Source organism: Mesoplodon densirostris, chromosome 5, assembly GCF_025265405.1.
Source record: "Mesoplodon densirostris isolate mMesDen1 chromosome 5, mMesDen1 primary haplotype, whole genome shotgun sequence".
NCBI lineage: Eukaryota > Metazoa > Chordata > Mammalia > Artiodactyla > Ziphiidae > Mesoplodon > Mesoplodon densirostris.
The window spans coordinates 67,023,698-67,044,453 of NC_082665.1; the positions used below are offsets into that span (position 1 = coordinate 67,023,698).

A 20,756-nucleotide genomic window follows, 5' to 3' on the forward strand; every position below is an offset into this window, starting at 1 on the left:
TCCTTCCAAGAATTTCATCACTGGATTAGCTGGTCTTGAGTAAAAAATCTAGGGAAGAAGCTGGTGAGGAGTGGGTGTGGAGGTAGTACACAGTAAGCAATAGATTTGGAGACAGTATTCTGGGGCAGGAAGTTGTGGTGCTTGGCATACAGTTTTCAAACCAAATGATAAATAAGGAAAATATAGGGTAGATTCTCCATCTTTTCAACAAAGTCTAGCAAGTGTTACAAAGTCATTCTAGGAAAAATGGATGCTAGAAGCTTCTATACAACTAAGTGTGAAGCATGGCCCCCAAAACATCTTTCTTCATTTAACTAGGGGATGTCATTTTTACCTGGGAATGCTCTACCTGAGCCTTGAGGGATGAGTCATTCACAAGATGCACAAAGAAGGGAAAGAAATTCTAGATGGAAGAGAGATGGAGATGTGGAAGGGCTGGGATGAGGGAACTGAGGGTGTAGGAGCAGAGAGTGAGAGAAGCACTGCCAGGTTTAGAGCCTGCATATTCCACACTACTGAAGAGTAGGCTGCTAGCGGTGACACACTGGGAGGAAAGGAGCTGAAGGAGGTGAAGCCCAACCACAGGATCCCCAGTGGGTGGGAAGAATTGAGGGTCTCCAGAGTTTCCTCTACCCACTGGGGCAGGTGTTTCTGGGATAGGAAGCTGCACGGGGAGACCACAGAAGAATCTGTTACAAATGGAAGTGTGGTAGAAGATACACCTAGAACCCAGGGTAAGCCAGCAGCAACTCTAATGGCTGCTGCATTTCCACTCCTTTGGGTGGTTCAGTCTCGTCTGTGCCCCTCCTCCCCAGCACCAAACTACAATTTCTGAAGAGACTTGCCTTGAGAGCCATTTCTTTTATTAAGGTCTCACTTGGACAGCATACAAACAGCACAAGCAGAAACTACAAGCCCACACGCAGAATAAATTATGATATTTGTATTTAAAAGTAGACAACAGAAGAAGCTGTGTTACCAGGAGGGCCTCCTGGTCCAGTGTCTGGAGATTCACAAGGTGTCAGCAGCCACCAAGAGTCTGTGATACATCTTCTGTGAGACATTTAAAGCCACGTGCTCCCCTCCAGACATATCTAATAAGGCCCAAACTCCTGCACACAAGCATAAGTACACACACAGATGCACACAGAAGTGGGGGCAGGGAACAGCCTGTAAACAACAACTAGCTCAGCAACAAGTGAAGTGGACCCAGCTGTGTTCTCCGTGTGGCTCTGGCAGCAGATGAGATCCTGGCACTTATCTTTCACCAACTCCCTGGCTGCCGTGGGAGGTGTGAGTGGGCCCCTGAGGCAGTGGAGGGCTGCTTCCCGAGGTGAGGGGCCCAGTTTTGTCATCCTGGACTGCAGGGTGAGTGCACTGCAGCTTCCTACACTACCCCTGCTTTGCTGTCTGGCCTGCCACGCTCTGGCTGCCACTCCCAGAAGAACAAGTGAAGACATGTGCCCCAGGGAAGTCTACCCACTTGGAGTCCTGTGAGCTGTGGCCAAGTCTCACATGGGCCCCTCTCCAGCAATGTGTCGCTGGGGAAGCTACCTCAGTTCTCTAAGCCTCATCATCTCCATCTGTAAAAGTGGGAACGAGAGTATCTACTTCATGGGGTTATCATAAGGAATTACCGATATTTGATATTTCCAAGTACCGTGCTAGACTCAAGGTAAATGTTCAAAACCTGTTTTCTTTCCTACCTTCTCCCCCATTTCTTCCTTTCTATTTTCCCATTTTCTGTTTTTAGGTTTATGTAGCCATCAGTGGTCATGTAGCCCTAGTTGGCATCCTCTTAACCAATAGGGCCTCCCCAACCTCAATAGAGATTGCCAGTGTGTGCTTCCTGCTATTGCAAAACTGCACCACTGGCAAAGTCAATGTGGTGGGCCTCTGGTGCCATGTGAGCCCAGGAGAGAGATCTGGGTCACCTGTGGCCCCATGGACACCTGACTGTCTCAGGGATGATGCTGAGGTGCCACAATGGTATGAGTCTGGCTAGAAGCTGGGACCCAGGCGTGGTGCTGTTCTCAAAGCTGAGCAGAAACAAAACCACCCCCTGCCATGAGTGGGCCACCCAAGGACGCAGGAGATGTCTTCCTCGCAGGTCTGCCACCGAAAAGCCAGTTTGATGGATCACAGTTCACAACTCTGGTTCTGCAGAAATTTTCCTTCCATTTCTCCATCTGTCTGTCCACCCAGCCATCCATCTGGTATATATGAAGAGTTCTGTACGTTATAGGCTGACCAGGACAGAAGACCCTCTGTGCTCATTTAGCACCTTTTATCCAAGGGTATCCTTTATGGGCACTCGGCTGGAGTCTTTTACAGGAATGCGGTGAGGTAGGAACAAGACAGGCAATACCCCTCTTCGTATAGATCGAGAAGTGCTCCAGGTACCACAGTGCTCAAGTGAGCATAGCTGAAACACGGTAAGGGCTGGTCCAATGCAGGGCACTGGTCTATTCCCCGGAGGCCACAACAGGCCATGGTATGGCTTGTCCCGGACAGAGCTCTATGTCCAGACTTGCTCTGCTGCTCACACCAGTGTGGGTTTCAAGTCATCTTTGAAGTTCACAATAGGCTTCGAGCGTGCCCACAGCTTTTCCCAGGAAGCCAGCCTCCCAGCAGGCTCAGGGTCACTGTCTGACGAGCCACTGTCACTGGAATCAAAGGAGCTCTGGAAGCAGATTTCACAGTAGGGCCTGTGGCAGCGGCAGAAGAACTCGTCCGAGCTGCTGGACTCTGTGTCGAGGTAGCGTGGAGGAGACAGGGAAGGGCAGCCTGGGGGCGCTGGGGACCGCTGCAGCCGCTGCTCAGGCAGGTCTGGCGAGGCTCTGGCTCGGCGTGGGGCAGCGGGGTACAGCGCCCGGCCAGGACCAGAAGGCTGGTGAGAAAGGGCTGAGCGGCTCCCTTCGGCTCCCTGGGGCTCTGTCTGGCACTGTTTGCTGCCCTCCGGGGAGTCTGGCTTGCCTTGAGGAGCTGGGAGTAGTAAAGGCTTCCCGGAAGAGGGTCTTGCTACCCTGCAATCCGCAGTTTGGGGGTCCAGGCAGGGGCTGTCCCTGTCCTGCACATTTCGCCCAGTGCGTGCCCCAGAATCAGCCCTGTTTACCCGACGCCCCACAGAGGAGGGCAGAGAACCGGGCACGTGCGAGCGAGCCCGCTGTGCCGCGCCCCTTCTCCTCACCATGTACGGGCTGAAGCCCAGCTCCTTGGAGAGGGGCATCTTCTGGGGGCTGCGGCAGGCACTGCTCTTCCAGGGCTGCTGGGGACAGGACGGGGGACAGGGGACGGGAGCCTCAGAGCCCAGGCTCAGATCTTGGAGGACTTCCTGAAGCTTCTCCCTGATCACTGAATTCACCCTTGATGGTCGCGCTTGGGGCCCCTCTGAGTTCTCCAGCTGCCCCTGTCTCTGGGGAACAGAGCCCTCTCCACCTGGCAGGAGACCCTGCTGGAGGGCCACGGGTACCTGGTCTCTTCTCTCCGCACCCCGGCTTTGCTCGGCCCGCGGCTTCTGGCTGCGGCCCAAATTTAAATGGTCAGAAAAGTCTTGAGAGGCAGCAATTTCCTCCTTCTGCCCCGGGGAGGGGCTGGTGTCCTTCACAGGCCCCTTGAGGCCTTGTGCACTTGAGGCGGGTGCTGAGGTACTCTGGGAGTCCTGGGTGGCCGGGCTGGTATCACTCAGAGAGTCAGGGAGACATTTCAAAGACCCTTGAGCTGCTAGGCTATGGGGAGGAGCTGCAGCCAGGACGTCCTTGCTGTGGGAAGAGGCAGGCGGGACAGCCCCCTCGGGGGAGTCATAGATGCACTCAGCTGACATCAGCCTCACCAGCTTCTCTTTGGCGTTGTTTACTTGTTCTTGCAGGCTTTCAATCACAGCATTTTTCTGTAAAACAAAAGCAAAACCATCAACAAAAGATGCTGCTGAGGGCTTTCACACTGTCTCCCATGGTGGAGAAAGGGTGGCATAAGACATTGGTTTAAATCCCAGTTTCTCCACGTGTTAGCTGGTGATCTTAGGCTCTGAGGAGGTCCCTCCTTGAGGCGAAATGAGATGATGCATACAAAGCATTTAGCACAATAACTGCCATGTGTGCTCAATAACGGTTTACTATGATTTATTGTTGTATGATCTCAGTCTCCCCGTACATCCCCAGACTGTGGCACTGTCTGCGAGAAGGGCGGTCAGGGGAGGCACAGTCTAGCTGCCTGCTGGCTGCTGCAGCACCCTCTCAACTTCGCTCAGAACACAGGGGGTCAGGTCACTCTGCAGGACAGTGTTTGGGATGGCCCAACTCTGGGTATATCATACTTCTGCAAAATACAGATGACCTTGAGGCATCTCTGACGGGGATGAAGGAATAGAGAAACAAGAATTTTGCCACTTGCTAAACAGTCTAGAAAATGGGAAGAACAAGAAGGATGGAGATTCCTGGGCCAAAGTGACAAGACTGGAGCCAGGGGTGGGGGTGGGGGTTTAGGAGGGAATGAGAATCTCAGGTTGGTGTTATCACCTCCCTCAGCTGGAACTTGCGGGTAGGAGGCCAAAGCTACCATGTGGCACTATCAGCTGTCGGTATCTCCCAAAGGAGTGCAGGCATCAGAATTACTGGAGAAGCTCAAAAAAAAAAAAAAAAGGATTATTGGGCCTAAGTCCCTGACAACTTGATTCAGTAGAACTAGAAGGGAGCCCAGAAGATAAATGAAGTTGGGCAGTTCTGCTAGTGAGCTGCCTACCTGCTGCATGGCTGTTAGCTGATAAACAGGCTGTGCCCGGGATGCTGGCGGGTGGCAGCTGCAGAGATGTGCCTGTTCTAACTGCAGGACCATGGGGCATGAAGTAGGAGGAAGAGTAACAGCAGTGGGTGTGCCCTGAGCATCCTTTGGTGCTACGGCAGCTGATCGTCTGGTTCAGACCTGATGTCCACCTACTGAAATTTTTTTTAAAAATTAATTAATTATTTATTTATTTTTGGCTGCGTTGGGTCTTCATTGCTGCTTGCAGGCTTTCTCTAGTTGCTGCGAGGGGGGCTAGTCTTTGTCGTGGTGCGCGGGCTTCTCATTGAGGTGGCTTCTCTTGTTGCGGAGCACAAGCCCGCGGAGCGCGGGCTTCAGTAGTGGCAACACGCAGGCTCAGTAGTTGTGGCGCACGGACTTAGTTGCTCTGCGGCATGTGGGATCTTCCCGGACCAGGGCTCGAACCCGTGTCCACTGCATTGGCAGGTGGATTCTTAACCACTGCGCCACCAGGGAAGCCCTGAAATTTTTGATGTTCAAAGGCAGTGGAGCAGAAGAGGGATCACCGTGGGGAACTGATGGGTCTTGGGGCAGATGACACGGGGTCGAGAGTTTGGAGAAGATGATAAGAAGTGCTTGTCCAAATACCAAAATGCTGCCTCTCTGCTGTCATCCTCTTTAGAAGCTGAGGATGAGCATTTGGACGTCCATTTATTATGCCCTAGAAGTAAAAGGATGTTTCCCTTCTTTAGGATTCCTGACACAACTTGCCTATGAATTGAATTTGTGGTTTCCTCTCAAGTAGATATGGAAGAGTTGCCCAGAAGTGAACCTTTGAGGGAACAGTAAATTAAGTAAACTAGTCCAGCAAGAGTCTTCTGGCAGCAACTCCAAGGCAAATCTACGGCTCCCTAGTTATAAGCAGGAAGGTGATTTTTCTGATTATTGGTACTCCCAGCTTCATCCTGGTTTAGACTTCTCTTATCCTCAGGAGAGAGTTCCGAACCAGTGAGCAACCGGTGAATAAGCGGAAGAACTTGCAGCTGAGCACCTGCCTGCTCATTCTCCCCTTTCCTCAGCCACGGAGCGGTAAGGGCTGGGCGTCGTCGCGGAAGTGCAGGTGACTCAAGGACTCGCCAGGAGCAGAGCGGGTGAGTAACAGGAAGACATTCACTCAGGCTCTTCCTGATATCTGGGTGGTGCCAGGTATCTCTTTGAGCATCTCACGGCGGTGACTGCGCTGGCTGAGCTGGAGGGACCCCAACGCGCTTCCTCCTCACCAGCCCTTCCTCGTGCAGCCCACCCGGCACATTCTCATGCTGGCTTCAGGAGGCCCTACTGCCGCACAGAGTTGGGAGGGAGCCATCAGCTGATGACAGCTACCCCAGCAAGTGAACTCCGAGCGCTGCCTTTTTGTGCCTTATCCACAAATTCCTTAGAGTATAGGAAAACAGCATAAACCTTGAGTTGGGAATAATACTCTTCTCTAGCAAACCAAACATCTGAAGCTGGCTGGTGACAGATTTAGAAACATCAGCCTAATCAGTAAATCTCCCTTCTTACGAAAAAGGAAGTGGGACTCTGTTTTCACCATGGCTGCATACTAATCAGAAGCGTGGTTTGCCACTGTGAGACCAAAATCTGACTGACCAGGGCAGCTGCATTGAAACGAGCTTATTCATGATCACTTCTGGCACACCCAGGGAAGCAAAACATCCACAGGCATGTTTCATAAGGTGCAGGCCACAGGGAGAAATGGAATCTCCCCTTCTTTCTGTGTTTCAAGGAAGAAAAGTAAAGGTGAGTTTCCTCTGATGCAGAGCGTAGAAGGGAGGTTCTTCAAGCTCTGGGAAGGTTCTACCTGCTGGCCTCCACACAGCCTGGGATGTCAGGGATGGATGCTGCCCCAAACAGCCTTTGGGGACCATTGCCATGGGGAAAGGGAGGCAAGAATGAGAAGATGGACTGCCCAGATGGTGCGAAAGTAGGAGGAGGACACGGGGGCAGCAGAGGGGCTGCAGAGGAGGGAAATGCAGCCGAGAAGCTGGGGTTACGGAGGCAGGAGAGATTCTTGTGTTCATCCACTGGGCAGTGCTGGAGCTGGGGATTCAGATACCGGAAACTCTCTAGGCCTGCCGCAGGGCTCTGGGATGGGCTGCTGGTTCTCAGGCCTGCTCTGGGAAAGGTGTTCCAGGTGTGGGGTGTCGGGGACAGGAGTCCGGCATTTTACTACCTAAGCATCTGCTCCCTATTAGGGCCCTGCCTCTGCAGACTCAAGGCATCTTTTTGGTAGAGCGGATTCAGTCACTGCATGGGAAACAGGGCAGCATGGCAGGAGTACAAAAAGAACGTCACAAATTACCATAAGGCTAAAGAGTCAGGCCAGTTGGCTGTTCCAACATTAGCTGATTGTGAATGAAAACCATCCTGGGTGTTCTCGCCAAGTTTCTGGCCTTCTGTTCAGCTGAAAAAAAAATGTTTCTTTGAAGACTTCAGAGAGTATCAATGGCAATGCTACTCCCTTGCCAGGTGGGAAGAAATCTGGCTCCGAAAAAAGGTCCTGAATGCTTGATAAATAGTAAAGAAATGGACAAGTATTACTCTGATGGATAAAAAAGGTCCAGAACCAAGGGAATGGTGCGAGGGACTGAGGGTGCCTGGGGAGCTGAATCCCTTCATTGGTCACGTTCCTTAGGTCCCCATCACACCATCCTTTCGCATAGGGACTATTGGTACCCAGTGTCAGTCCAATACGAAAAAGCATAATTTCCCATATAGCACCTACTCAGGTATGTTCTCTACTAAAACAAAAATATGGACTATAATTTAGTTAGTGTGAAAAAACTGGCTAATTCCTCTGGGCCCCATGCCTCCTCTCTGAGGCAGTGCAGCCTCAAGCTTTCCCATGTGCTTTCTTCAAGCCCACATCGCTCTGCCCAGTTCTGAGAGGTGCCAAATCTGGCTGCAGAACGGAAGAAAGAGGACTGGGGGCTCCCTTGTCTCTGCCTTGGCGCTACTGTGATATTCAGAGGCTCTATTCATCCTCCCTCCCCATCTTTAGACACCTCTTAATTTTCTGGGTTGGTAGGATGATTGAGATTTCTAGTTAGCACCTGGAAAAGACAGTAAGGAGCCCCATAGGATCTTGGAAACAAGGGCACTACTCTATGTAAAGAAAGGATGTATCACACAGCAGAAGCTAGCATCCACTACTCCTCAGGGCCTTTACAGTGCTGTTCCCCGCACTTGGAATGCTTTTCCCTGCACTCTTTGCCTGGCTAATTTGTAGTTAACCTTCAGCTCTCAGCTCAGAGAGTCTTTTCCGACCACTCTAAATTAGGTTCCCTTGTCCTCACCACTCTTTCTTCCCACTCTGATTTTTCCTTTCATAATTCTTATCCCCATTTATAACTATATGGCTACTTGATCAGTATCTATTTCCTCCACTACACTGTGAGCTCCATGAAGGTAGGGACTCTGTTTTGCTCAGCAGCACTTAGCACAATGCCTGGCACACATCTGTCCAATGAATGGATGAAGTGAGTGAGGGTCAGCAATGGGAGGGGCACTGGGGAAACATTGAGGTTTTGCTTGCTGCTAAGGGAGACCAGAATGGCTAGGAATTGGGGAAATGGGAGGAGGAGAAAGAATGTTAGCAATGAGGCATATGGGGCCCACCAATGCATGACTCGAGTTCTTTATAGAGAATCCAGCAGGCGGGTCTCGCTTACTTCTGTGAGGAGTCTCTCCATGGAGTTTTTCTCTCCTTTAACGTGGCAACTCTGTTCCTCACCATACTGGGTGTGCAAGCTTTTGCTGGGAGTGCTGAAATATTTGGCCATGCGTCTGATTGTTTGGTTTTCCTCTTCAAATGCCTTCCATTGCTTCAGCTGTTGGATAAAAGAACACATGTTATTTATTTAATTACACACCCAGAAACACATTCTCTCACTCTTTCTCAAAAACACCAAGGAATGACAGTATCATAGATAAATGCATATTCTCTCCTCAAAATGTACTTTACTCTGGAAAGTTCACAGACAGCAATGACAGAAGGTTTAGAGAATGTAACGGTTATATCATTTTAAAAATGCCAAAGGAAGAGGATGACAGGTTGATGAAACAGAACAATCGGCTGGACCCATCTACCAACCCACTGCTGGACTAGTCAAAGAAAACCAGAACTGAGGTGGACTTCTAGAGCCACATTCTCAAGCCAGAGTTTAGGAGCTATAACAGGGTTAAGCAATCTAAACACTGTATTTCAAATGAAGCTGATTTTAGTTGTCTGCAGCTGTTCTTCATTATTCTCATGTGTTGAGCCATGGTGTGCTTACTGCTATTGAAAACCCAGTTCCTTCTAGAGGACTTTTTAAAAAAATTTAATTTATTTTCTAATACAGCAGGGTCCTATGATTAGTTATCTATTTTATACAAATTAGTGTATACATGTCAATCCCAATCTCCCAGTTCATCCCACCCCGACCCCTGCCTTCCTTGCTTGGTGTCCATACGTTTGTTCCTTCTAGAGGACTTCTAACCCAAGTCAGTGATCAAGGCTCAGAGAAACAGAAAACCACAAATGTCAATAAAAATCAATAAAAATAATAGAACATCAGGTCTGCAATCTGTCTTTTTTCCTTGACAAATGAGGAAAGACTCAGAAGGAGGATGATTTGTCTAGGTCCACATGGCTACTTAGCAGCAGAGGCACAGCTGTAACGAGGGCACTGTGCCACACTGCACGTCCTCAACGCAGCTGATGAGAGAGACTGTCAACTGTGTGGGTCCTAGGGAACATTTTTCAGGAGCTACTGGTTCTCAGTATCGGTGTCACCAAGTTCCCAGACAGGCTGGGGTACCCCTTCCTTGACATCGTGTAACATCCTCAAACACTTAACACAAGGGTTATAAATCCTTTCACGTCAGTTCCCAACTAGACCTAGAGTGAGGCTGTGTTTAACTGCCTGTACCCAACAGTTAATATTTGGATGGACAGATACACAGACAAATGAAGGAAGCTTTCCTTTAAAAAGCTCATCTGGGGCCTCCCTGGTGGCGCAAGTGGTGAGAGTCCGCCTGCCGATGCAGGGGATACGGGTTCGTGCCCCGGTCTGGGAGGATCCCATGTGCCGCGGAGCGGCTGGGCCCGTGAGCCATGGCCGCTGAGCCTGCGCGTCCGGAGCCTGTGCTCCGCAACGGGAGAGGCCACAACAGTGAGAGGCCCACATACAGCAAAAAAAAAAAAAAAAAAAGCTCATCTGTCTGGTAAGGGTGCTGAGACATTTACAGAGGACTATAAGGCAGAGTAGAAAGTCGTGAGTACCTTCCTGGAGGAGCAGATGAAACACTTTGTGGGTTTAGAGGATAAAAGAATGTCCTACCTCAGGACCCACCTGCCTCTCAGAGGTGGAGGGAGGGGAGGGGGTGTGTGGGAGGATGGGTCACATCTAAGTCACAAAAGCAGAGGCTGGCTCACTACTGGTGATGACCTCAGCGTTTGGCGTAAACACTTAGGCATTTCCTGAGGGCCTGTGGAGAATGCTACTTAGTCCACTTAGCTCTTCAGTCACATCGTCCATTTCACCCAGCTTTCTGGCACCGCCTACCTGCCCTTGAGGTGTCTGTGCCTTTGCTTTCATAAATCCCTCCCATCACAGTCCAGTCTGAAGGCTCAGTAGCAAGAAGAAAGCCTGCCTCCCTGCTCCCTTCCCCCTCCTTGTGGCTCCCCTCACACACTTCTCCAAATTTGCTCAGCTGTCCTACTGTCCTGGGAATATCCAGTCTCTGGTCTCACAGGGAGAATCTTCAACCAAAGGCCACAGAGTCAGAGGGGAAAATCAATTCAAGGGCACACAGAAAACCTGAAAAACCTCAGTTACTTTTATATTTTGAAAAACAATTTACCTCCTACACCTAAAATACAACTGACTATAAAATATATTTTTTTGTTTCAGATCAGGGTCAGTTCAAGAGGAGGAAAAGCATGAGAGAGAAAATAGAAAAGATACAGTATGAGAAAGGAAGCTCAAGACAGCTAGGAGGACTGAGATAGAGAGAAGGAAAGAGAAAGGCCAACACAGTCCATCTGCCCAGTTCCGGTGCCCCAGCCCCAATAATTCCATTTCCACTCCCACTTCAACAAACCAAGTGCCTGTTCTTAGTTCAAACCCGGAAGACAGATTCCAAGATGAACTTCATCTTGCATTTTTATGTCTGTGTATAAGATGGAAGTGCACCTAAATATCACTATGGTCCCAGGTCCTGAGGATTTAAACAGAGGAAAGTGGAAATCTTGTGTCTGAGGCTTAGGATACAAGAGGGACAGAGGCGAGTGTGGAGAGAGGAAACCTAAGTAAGGGCCACATTAGGGAGTTTACTGATTCACTCAATTTTCAGATGGAGGTCTTGGGTTAGATCAGGAAAGCTTTCTTCTAATAGTTCCTTGATTACTTCTGCTCTAAATTATCTTGTTCTCTTTCAGAGACCCCTATTAGCTTTAAATCATATCCCTAGACCTGCTCTCCATATTTTCTAGTCTCTCATTTTTTTCCTGGGTCCTTGTTTTCTGTTTCCTTAAATTAACCCACTAATTCAGTATTTTGTCATGTCCAGCTGCCTATTCAATGCTTCTATTGGCGTTTTAAATTTAACACAATCTTTTTCATCCTTATTCAATATTTCATGATCTAAGATTATGATGTCGTTTTCATAATGGTTTGCTTTAGTCAAAGAGGGGCAATAACCTTTGAATCCTATTGATTAGACTAATCAGATACCTTCTAAAAACCTTCTATTTTATTTCAGAGGAAGGTAGCTTCTCTAAATCTTCAGAAATTTGTGGTCCTTTTATTGTGAACTGCAGAATCTCCTCATAGATCCTTTCCCCCTGAATTTATAGTCTTATGTGGGAAAAGCTATAGTTTCCTGGTACATAGTAAATACATTCTCTTGGCTTTTCCCTCACCATCACAAGATGGCTGCCATAACTTTAAGCATCAAAAACATTCAAGGTAGGAAGAAAGTAGAAGAGGCAATGCCAGCCACCCCCATAGCTTTTTTTAGGAAAGCAAAAGCTTTCTCAGAAGCCTCCCAGAAAACCTTTGGTGTTCAAAACTGTGTTACATGGGTACACCTAGCTATAAAGGAGGCTGGCAAAGCAAGTGTTTAGCTCTTTCAGACTATATAGTAGAGATGAATCAAGAAACAAAGGGTTTGGCAATGGGTGGATGGGTTACCAATCAACAATGTTGGCCCCAGGGCCTAAGGAGTGGGCTTCCCAAAAGTCTCCTCTCCACTCTCTTTTACCCATCTTCCAGGGAAGAACAGCCCTGGCATTTCATAGCCCTTTTCTGCTACATCCCAGGCAAATAAGACTCAGCTCTCAAAGGCTTCCTTCAATGCAGTTCTTATAACATTAAGATTCAGCAAAAATTCCTCTAGTTTCTGGCCCAGAGGCAATGCCCATCCTTGATTTTTAGTGCCGCTGCTACAGATTTTTCCATATTTGTTCATCCTCTTGAGTATTTTTTTTTTGCAGTACACGGGCCTCTCACTGTTGTGGCCTCTCCCACTGTGGCACACAGGCTCCGGACGCGCAGGCTCAGCGCCCATGGCTCACGGGCGCAGCCGCTCCGCGGCATGTGGGATCTTCCCAGACCGGGGCACAAACCCGTGTCCCCTGCATCAGCAGGCGGACTCTCAACCACTGCGCCACCAGGGAAGCCCCCTCTTGAGTATTTTAAAGGGAATTTATGAAAGGGAAAAAGAGTAAAGGGCCTCTGCCTGTGTCATACTATCGTGCCCCAAAGTGCACTCTTCACTTTTATAAATACACTGCCACCCTCCATCAGGCAACACTTTAATTACCGGTTAGCTCCCTCATGGAGAAGTCATACATGGTCAACTGGTAACTGCACTGGGAATAAGGATAGGGTAGTGAGGGTGTCGTGGGATGAGGGAAGCCTCGGGAGGAAGAAAAAGAGAACTAGAAGGGACACAAAACAAGTGCTTAATGCCAAGCTCATTAACTTGGATGTACGTGGCTCAGTGGTACCCTGGGGCATAACGTGAATAATTTAACATCACTTTCCTTTCAGAGCTTATGGATTCCTTCACCTTTCTCTCTGACTCCCTTTCTTTCTGTTTGCTGTCTGGATATTTCGCCTTCTATCTTCCTCCCTTGTTTGATTTTTTCTTAATCCTCATAATAAGAAATACATTTTATTTTTTAACATATTTATTGGAGTATAATTGCTTTACATTGTTGTGTTAGTTTCTGCTTTATAACAAAGTGAACCAGCTATACGTATACATATATCCCCACATCCCCTCCTTCTTGAGTCTCCCTCCCACCCTTCCTATCCCACCCCTCTAGGTGGTCACAAAGCACAGAGCTGATCTCCCTGTGCTATGCAACTCCTTCCCACTAGCTATCTATTTTACGTTTGGTAGTGTATGTATGTCCATGCCACTCTCACTTCATCTCAGCTTACCCTCAAGTCCATTCTCTACATCGTCGGTGTCTTTATTCCTGTCCTGCCTCTAGGTTCTTCAGAACCTTTTTTTTTTTTAGATTTCATATATATGTGTTAGCATACGGTATTTGTTTTTCTCTTTCTGACTTACTTCACTCTGTATGAAAGACTCTATCCACCTCACTACAAATAACTCAATTTTGTTTCTTTTTATGGCTGAGTACTATCCCATTGTATATATGTGCCACATTTTCTTTATCCATTCATTTGTCAATGGACACTTAGGTTGCTTCCATGTCCTGGCTACTGTAGATAGCGCTGCAATGAACATTGTGGTACATGACTCTTTTTGAATTATGGTTAAGAAATATATTTTAAATTTAGTTTTTACTTTTTCCTTATTGTAAAAAGAAAAGGAATGTTCTATATTTTCCTCTTTCTATTAAAAAGAAAGAAAAGGCATTTTAAATTTCATGAAGACCCAAATGCACTTTTCTCTGAATGTGCAATTGCAAACAGGAAAGAAGGAAAGGTTCCTCACTGCCAGGCTATTACAAGAAATGACATTATCAGGATGAAGGGGGAACTGGGGATGCATGCAGCGGACTGGAGGGTGGGTAGAAAGCAGGTCTGTGAGGCAGCCACCTGGGCAGAAGTGGTGCCACTACTTGGCTACTCTGGTCAGCCCTCCTTGCCGACCGGGAGCAGAATGGCTCCTTCAGGACAGCGAGGAGGGAAGAACAGAGGGAGCCAGCTCACTAGGAACCCCACCTTCCTCTGACTCTCTAATCAATGGCACCCAAAAGTCTCAGTAGGAAACAAAGTGAACAACTGATCATGCCCAGCAAAGTCTCCGGAATGATGGGGTGGATTGGCCCTCCAAGTTCTCCCTAGAGCATACCTGGGGAATGAAGATGAAGCAGTTGATTGTGGTTGTGCAAACAAAGATACCTCCAGACGTGAGTCCGAAGACCAGGTTGGGCCAGGAATGCAAGTATCTGGTGACCACAAAAAGAAGCCCAGCAGCCAGCACCACGAGGTTGACCCCAACCATGATGGTTAAAGACTGATTCACAGGAGGAGAGCTGACATGGTCAGTCAAGCCAGCCAGGTAGGCCCCATAGAGCAGCAGCAGGCCCTGGAGACAAAGAGGAGAAGAACCAGAGGCTCAGAGAAGTGAAATATCAGGCTTGGGGTCAAAGAGCAGTAGGGTTGGGACCCATTTCCTCACCTGTAAAATAGGGTTAATAATACCTACCTTAAAGGGTTGCTATGAGGAGGATTTACTAAGATAGCACTTGGGACTACCCTTAGGGTGGTCTCCTTACACCTCATGTATGCGTAATAAATTTCATTTTCCTCTCCTCTGAGAATTACTTTATCAGAGGTCAGCAAGTCAGCCATCAGAGAGGACTCTGCCAGGATGAGGCAAAGGATAGGATGATACATGCAGGTAGGAGCCCTACAGAAAGGACTGCCAGGCACTGGGAGGGCAAGGGGTGCACCATGCTGCTGGTGGTGAGGGCTTCCGCATCCACTGTGTGCTTCTGTACTGCATGGAGCTGAGGGGCATGCAGAAGCTGAAATAGCCCTGTGGTCCCCTTGTCAAGCCATGTGCCATGGCAGGGGAAGCACTGGAGGAAGGGGCTCTTTTTTCTAATGTTCCCAAAGGCACCATCTGCTTGCCAAGCCCTGCACCTGCAAGACTGCATCTGCCCAGAAGGGATGCCTTTTTCTAATTCACACAAAGGATCTCTATAGGCTAGCAGCAGCTCTGTGCCAGTGGGTGTTTATGGGAGACGAAGAGTGAAAAAAGAAGAGAACAAAGGCAGGCCGGGACCTGGACAGGACCGTGGGACAGGCACAGGCAGCAAAGGCCTCATCTATACCCTTCACCCTCTTTGTGACATTCCCTGCCCCGCCCCCCAGAACCCAGGGCCCTATTCTTTCCTCTTTGTCATGAATGTAAACCCGCTCTCAGATTTCTCATTTGTACTACACGGAAAATGGCTCACAGCTTCTTAAAGTGCTGCCTCTCCTAGAAGGAGCTACATTGAAACAGAAATCAAAGCTTTAATCAATAATACATAATATATAGATTCAACGTATGTTCGCTTGATTCGGGGCAAAGCTCTGTGCTGGGGTAGGTGTAGGGCAGGAAGCAGTGTTGCCAAGTGGAAGTCATGGTTCTGGCTTTTAAGAAGCTCAATCTGGTTGGAAGATTTAAGGCAAGCACACAAATATCGATGTTTTATGACACAATATGAAGCTGCCACGGGGGATGAGGTGGGGTGGGAACTACAGGGACTCAGAGGGAGAACTAATAATAACAGTAAGGTCAGGTATCAGCAGGGTACCTGCCAGTGACCCTGAAATCACACGATCTGACCAACTCCATCTGCAGGGATGGCCCTTAAGACAACTGTTTGGAGGACTGGCTGTGCCTACAGTGAAGGAGTAAGCACAGCAGAGATGTTGTCTGGGTGCCCGAATGCTCAGTGTCCCAAAGGGGGCCAAATGTGGCTGCCCTGAGATCTTCAATGGTTAGAGGACATACAAGTCAGCAGGCCAGTGGGGCCTGACTTTTGGATAACTGACGCCATCAGGTAGCATTTGGCAGAGTTAGATCATTAGTAATTTAATCAAAGGCGAATACAATTAATTCTATGATTCTGAAATGTTCAAATCTGATTCTATTAAAATGCTTTAATTCCATTAAAATTCTTTCCAAAAGGAAATCAGGTATGAATAAAGCATCTATACATGCATGATTCGTGTCTGAGTGAGTCACATCTGATATTTGTGTGTCATTCGCCTTCACTGCTAAGAAGCGTGGGGTGGCGGTCTGGGGACTTAATGTGCAGATTTGGGGTCCTCCTCAGGAGCTGCCCGTCGAACAGGGAGCCCATGGTGGCCTGGCTCAGTCACCTTCCTGATGCTCAGCACTCTTTCCCCTTTTTCTTTCTTTGTCCTATAGAAAGATATTGCAGTGAAATCAAATGGAAATGGGATTATATAAAAGGCAATGGAGAAAATAAATCAAGTTGACTTGCAGAGAGAGTTGCTATGGGGGAAGTGCTGAGTTTCTGTGCCGGGAAGGACGTGCTCTTCTACAGGAGCTCGAAGAATGGGAAAGGCACTGTGCTTTCAGAACTATCTGGGGGCAGGGGTGGGCAGTGGAAGATTAATAATAAAAGCATCTAACATATATTTAGCTCTTACTATGGGCCAGGAGTGAATGAAAATTCAACATGCATTAATCCTTTCAAAACTCAGAACCTTTCTGAGAGGATGTTATCATCATCCCCATTTCACGTATGAGGGAATCGAAGCTCAGGGAGGTCAAATGAGGTTCAGGGTCAGCTAGGAAGGGGCTGAGTCATTGTTCAAACCCTGTTCTGTCCTATTTTGAAACTCATTTTCTTAACCACTAGTAAGAAACTAGAGATCAAAAGCTATTCACTTCCTGGGCCTCCCTGGTGGCGCAGTGGTTGAGAGTCCGCCTGCCGATGCAGGGGATACGGGTTCGTGCCCCGGTCTGGGAGGATCCCATATGCCGCGGAGCGGCTGGGCCCATGAGCCATGGCCGCTGAGCCTGCGCATCCGGAGCCTGTGCTCTGCAACGGGAGAGGCCACAACAGTGAGAGGCCCGCGTATGGCAAAAAAAAAAAAAAAAAAAAAGCTATTCACTTCCTACCAATTTCTCTTAAAACTATTTCTATCAAAGTAATACATGCACATGGTTAAAAAGCAACATTTCCCTGTCCCAGCCCTGCCCATCCTCAGGCCTATTTCTCAGAAGCAACCACTTGAACACTTTCCTAGTGGTGAAGTGAGTAAAGTTTACCTTTAGAGGCCATCTATTTCTACAAGACCTCCTTTTCCTCTGCCAGCAATCAATCAACCAGGGCCCTCTCTCCTAATACTCAACAGGCAGCCTCCTGCCATGCAGGGCTCGCCTGTTCATTGAAACAGACCTGCCCTATGCCACTCCCCCCTCCCCCTCCCCAAGCCAGATTCTCTGTCCCTCCAAGCTGAAAACCAGCTAACAGGATAGTTGGTTCTCCTTTAGTGCCCTGTATAGTATCCTGTACCCTCTGGAAGTAATATCCTCCTTTTGCCATCTAACAGAGATAAATGAGTCGAATGATGGGAGATTCAGGGCAGTATGGGAGACACTTTGAGGCAGCTGGAACCACTCAAAGGACACCATGGATGCTGCCATTTGTCTTAGGGCCAGCCATGCTTCCAATCAGAGCAAGAAAGTTAGGCAAGTGGAAGGCAGCAGGTTACCTTGACACAAATCTTGAAGAAAGACCCAAGAGGAGTAATAAGGGCACTTAAGAGAATAGGTTAAGCTGGCTAGAATGTCTCCTTATAATTCCCCTTGCAGGTAGTTGGGGAGAAAACTGGTATTGACAAATCAATGAAAAAACCAGACCAAGAAATGGGAGAAAGAGTGGGTGAATTCCACATGATTTGGGGGAGGACTCAATGAGGGAGTCCAAAGATTTGGAAACGTGACCCTCAAAACAAATAGAGTACAGAAATAATAAGGGTCATGGCTTTGAGATGTATGCATCAATAGAGGTCTCTTCTGATTTCAATACTTTTTGAAGAAATCACCTCATTAATTCCTATAATTCCTCTTTATATCCATTTTGCTGGTAACAGAGAGATAGTATCCCCAGGAGATGAAGTTACCAACCTTGCATCCCAAAACGAGAGCAATCCAGACATCAGAGTACCGGGAAGCACAGAAGTGTGTGCTAGTCAGAGAGCAGGACACGTCTCTCCCTGTCACCTAGAAGGGACACAGAGTCAGGACTGAGGGCACCCACAGTTGCCAGGAACACACATACACAGCAGATCTTTGTAAACATTCTAGATTGTGAAATCCTCTGTAGCATATAATTTCTCCCTTAATATGTAAAAACTATAACATTTAGGTGACTCCATTAGAATCTAAATGAGAGTAACCATGAGTTGGAGGAAAAGACGACAGAGTTGGGCTGACATGTGGACTCTTGGTGCCAGCAGGGCTTACCCTTGTTATGTGCTTTGCTACCACAGTGATTCAAATTAGTGCATCAGCAAAATTACAAATTATTTCACATCCTTTCTGCTATTTGTTAACAGTTGAAACCTTCAATATTGAATCTGCACTGTCAAGCTTCCGTTGTATTCCTCAGCTCCTTTGTTAGGCTGGAGATATAATGCTTCCTATTAATTGAACACTATATACTGGGCACAGTTGAGTCCTTTACCTGCACTGTTTCCCTTAATCTTCACCACAGCCCTATGAAATAGGTAGTATTATTATCTCCATTTTACCTATGAGGAAATAGAGACTTAGACAGGTTAAATAACTTTCCCAAGGCTGGTAAGTGGTAGAGTTGGGATTTGAATTGGGGTTGACTGACTCCAAAGAACACCTCAAAATACTACCTTTACCTTTCAACAATTAGGGTAAAGAAGCTCTCTGTAGCTGAAAACTCTCATTACTGATAAGGTGGAAGCAGAGACAACTGCCAGGAAGATCACTGTTTGCTGACCTCTCAGTGGTTGCTGCTGGAAAACACTTGGGGCGGGAGGAGCAGTGGGAGTGGAGCAGACCCTGCAGACAAGGGGCAGGTGTTCATGGTGGCCACAGCTCCTGACTCGCCAGCCTCTTTGGGTCATTTATCTTCTCGTTGGGAGGATGTCCACACAGTGAATGCTACTGGGAGAATGACCCCCCTGTACCCACAGAAGCCAGTCCCTCCAGTTCAGGAACTAGATTCTCCAGGGATTGGGCCCCTCACCGTCATACTGACACTGAGAATCTGGAGGCACTGGATGGGATCAGTCAGCACCCACGTCATGAGCAGGATCACATCTGCTATCACCAGGGCTGCCACCAACCCCAGGAGCTGCAGGTCTTTGATTATCTGCAAAAGAGTCAAGGTCATAACTTTCGTTTGCTCACTGGCTATACAACACAGGGGCTAGAGTGTCCTATGTGCTCTGAGATAAAGACTCCAGGGTTAACTTTCCAAAGGGGCTTCAAATCCAGCCATCAAAGATGAAACAGACACTAAACACATGCAGTGATTTCTATGTGCATATCATCATTAGCACCATTAAACATTTTCATTTGTTTGTCCTTTCCATATCCTGCCTTTTCCCACAAAGGATTCAAGGGATGTTATAAAATAAATACACTATTACTTCTATATGTTTATACAGCACACAGAGAGACGTGGAAATTTTTGCCTAAAACTATTAACCACCATTAACCTGGAGGGTCAGACTGAGAGATGATGGTGGTGGAGGAGAGATTACTAGCATTTTCTTTAAACATATGTGAAGGGCCTCCCTGGTGGCGCAAGTGGTTGAGAGTCCGCCTGCCGATGCAGGGGATACGGGTTCGTGCCCCGGTCTGGGAGGATCCCATATGCCGCGGAGCGGCTGGGCCCGTGAGCCATGGCCGCTGAGCCTGCGCGTCCGGAGCCTGCGCGTCCGGAGCCTGTGCTCCGCAACGGGGGAGGCCACAACAGTGAGAGGCCCGCATACAGCAAAAAAAAAAAAAATAAAAAAAAATAAAAAAAATAAACATATGTGAAGCATTTGACTTAATACAAAGAGAATGTGTTATTTTTGTGGTTACAAAAATAAAATTTAAAAAATGTATGCAGCAACAGGATGAAAAATATTAAGGAAAGACAACAAGGAGAATTATGATGAATGCTCAGGTGAGGAGAGCACATACCATTCAAGAATTGGGGCAGAAACATGGGTCTGCATTTTTGACAACCAATGAAAAGAAGGAAGCACAACTAGTTACATGATTCATGGTGTTTGTAAGATAAAAACAAATCAGTTGCTGAACCAAAATGCTCCAAACCAGTGATAAGGAGAAAATCTTCAAATCAACCAGCAAAAAATGACAAAGCATGTATAGAGGAACAAAGATAAGGAAGACATCAGATTTCTTATGAGATACAAGGACAAGTGAGAAAACAGTAGAGGGAAATCTTCAACTAAAGAAAATAAAATATGAACCTAGAATCTTATATCCAGAAAAAATATCTTTCAAAAATAAAGGTGAAATAAGGACTTTTTCAGATAAACAAAAGCCAAAAGAATTCAACATTAGCACACTTGCATGAGAATGTTAGATATCCTTGAAGTAAAAGGAAAATAATACCAGATGAATATATGGATCTATACGAGGAAATTAAGAGCTCTGGAAATGTTAACTTCATAGAAAAATATATGATTGATATTTACTATTTAAATATCTTTAAAACATAACTGATTGTTTAAACAAAAATTAGTAACAATTGTGTGGGGCTTGTAACATATGTAGAAGTAAAAACAACACAAAGATTGGAGAGTAGGGAACTGGAAGCACACTATTGTAAATGAAATACTTATGCCATAAGTAAATGCCAATTATATAATTATACACAAACTCTTCCAGAAATTGAATTGGAGGGAATACTTCCCAATTCATTCTACAAGGCTGCCATTACCCTGTTACAAAACCAGAAAAAG

The 20,756-nt window shown here is 47.3% G+C and overlaps 1 protein-coding gene across 1 annotated transcript in view; it reads right to left on the reverse strand.

Moving 5' to 3' along the window:
• Positions 1 to 860: 860 nt before the first annotated feature.
• GPR156 (G protein-coupled receptor 156) overlaps positions 861 to 20,756 on the reverse strand; it is a 93,781-nt gene continuing 73,885 nt past the window's right edge. The window contains exons 6-10 of the mRNA XM_060099905.1: positions 19,022 to 19,147; positions 17,926 to 18,021; positions 14,119 to 14,355; positions 8,472 to 8,630; positions 861 to 3,889 (exon numbers count right to left, since the gene is read on the reverse strand). Of these exons, the coding sequence (XP_059955888.1) occupies positions 2,543 to 3,889; positions 8,472 to 8,630; positions 14,119 to 14,355; positions 17,926 to 18,021; positions 19,022 to 19,147 (1,965 nt within the window). The 3' untranslated portion in view covers positions 861 to 2,542. The remainder of the gene's footprint in view (positions 3,890 to 8,471; positions 8,631 to 14,118; positions 14,356 to 17,925; positions 18,022 to 19,021; positions 19,148 to 20,756) is intronic.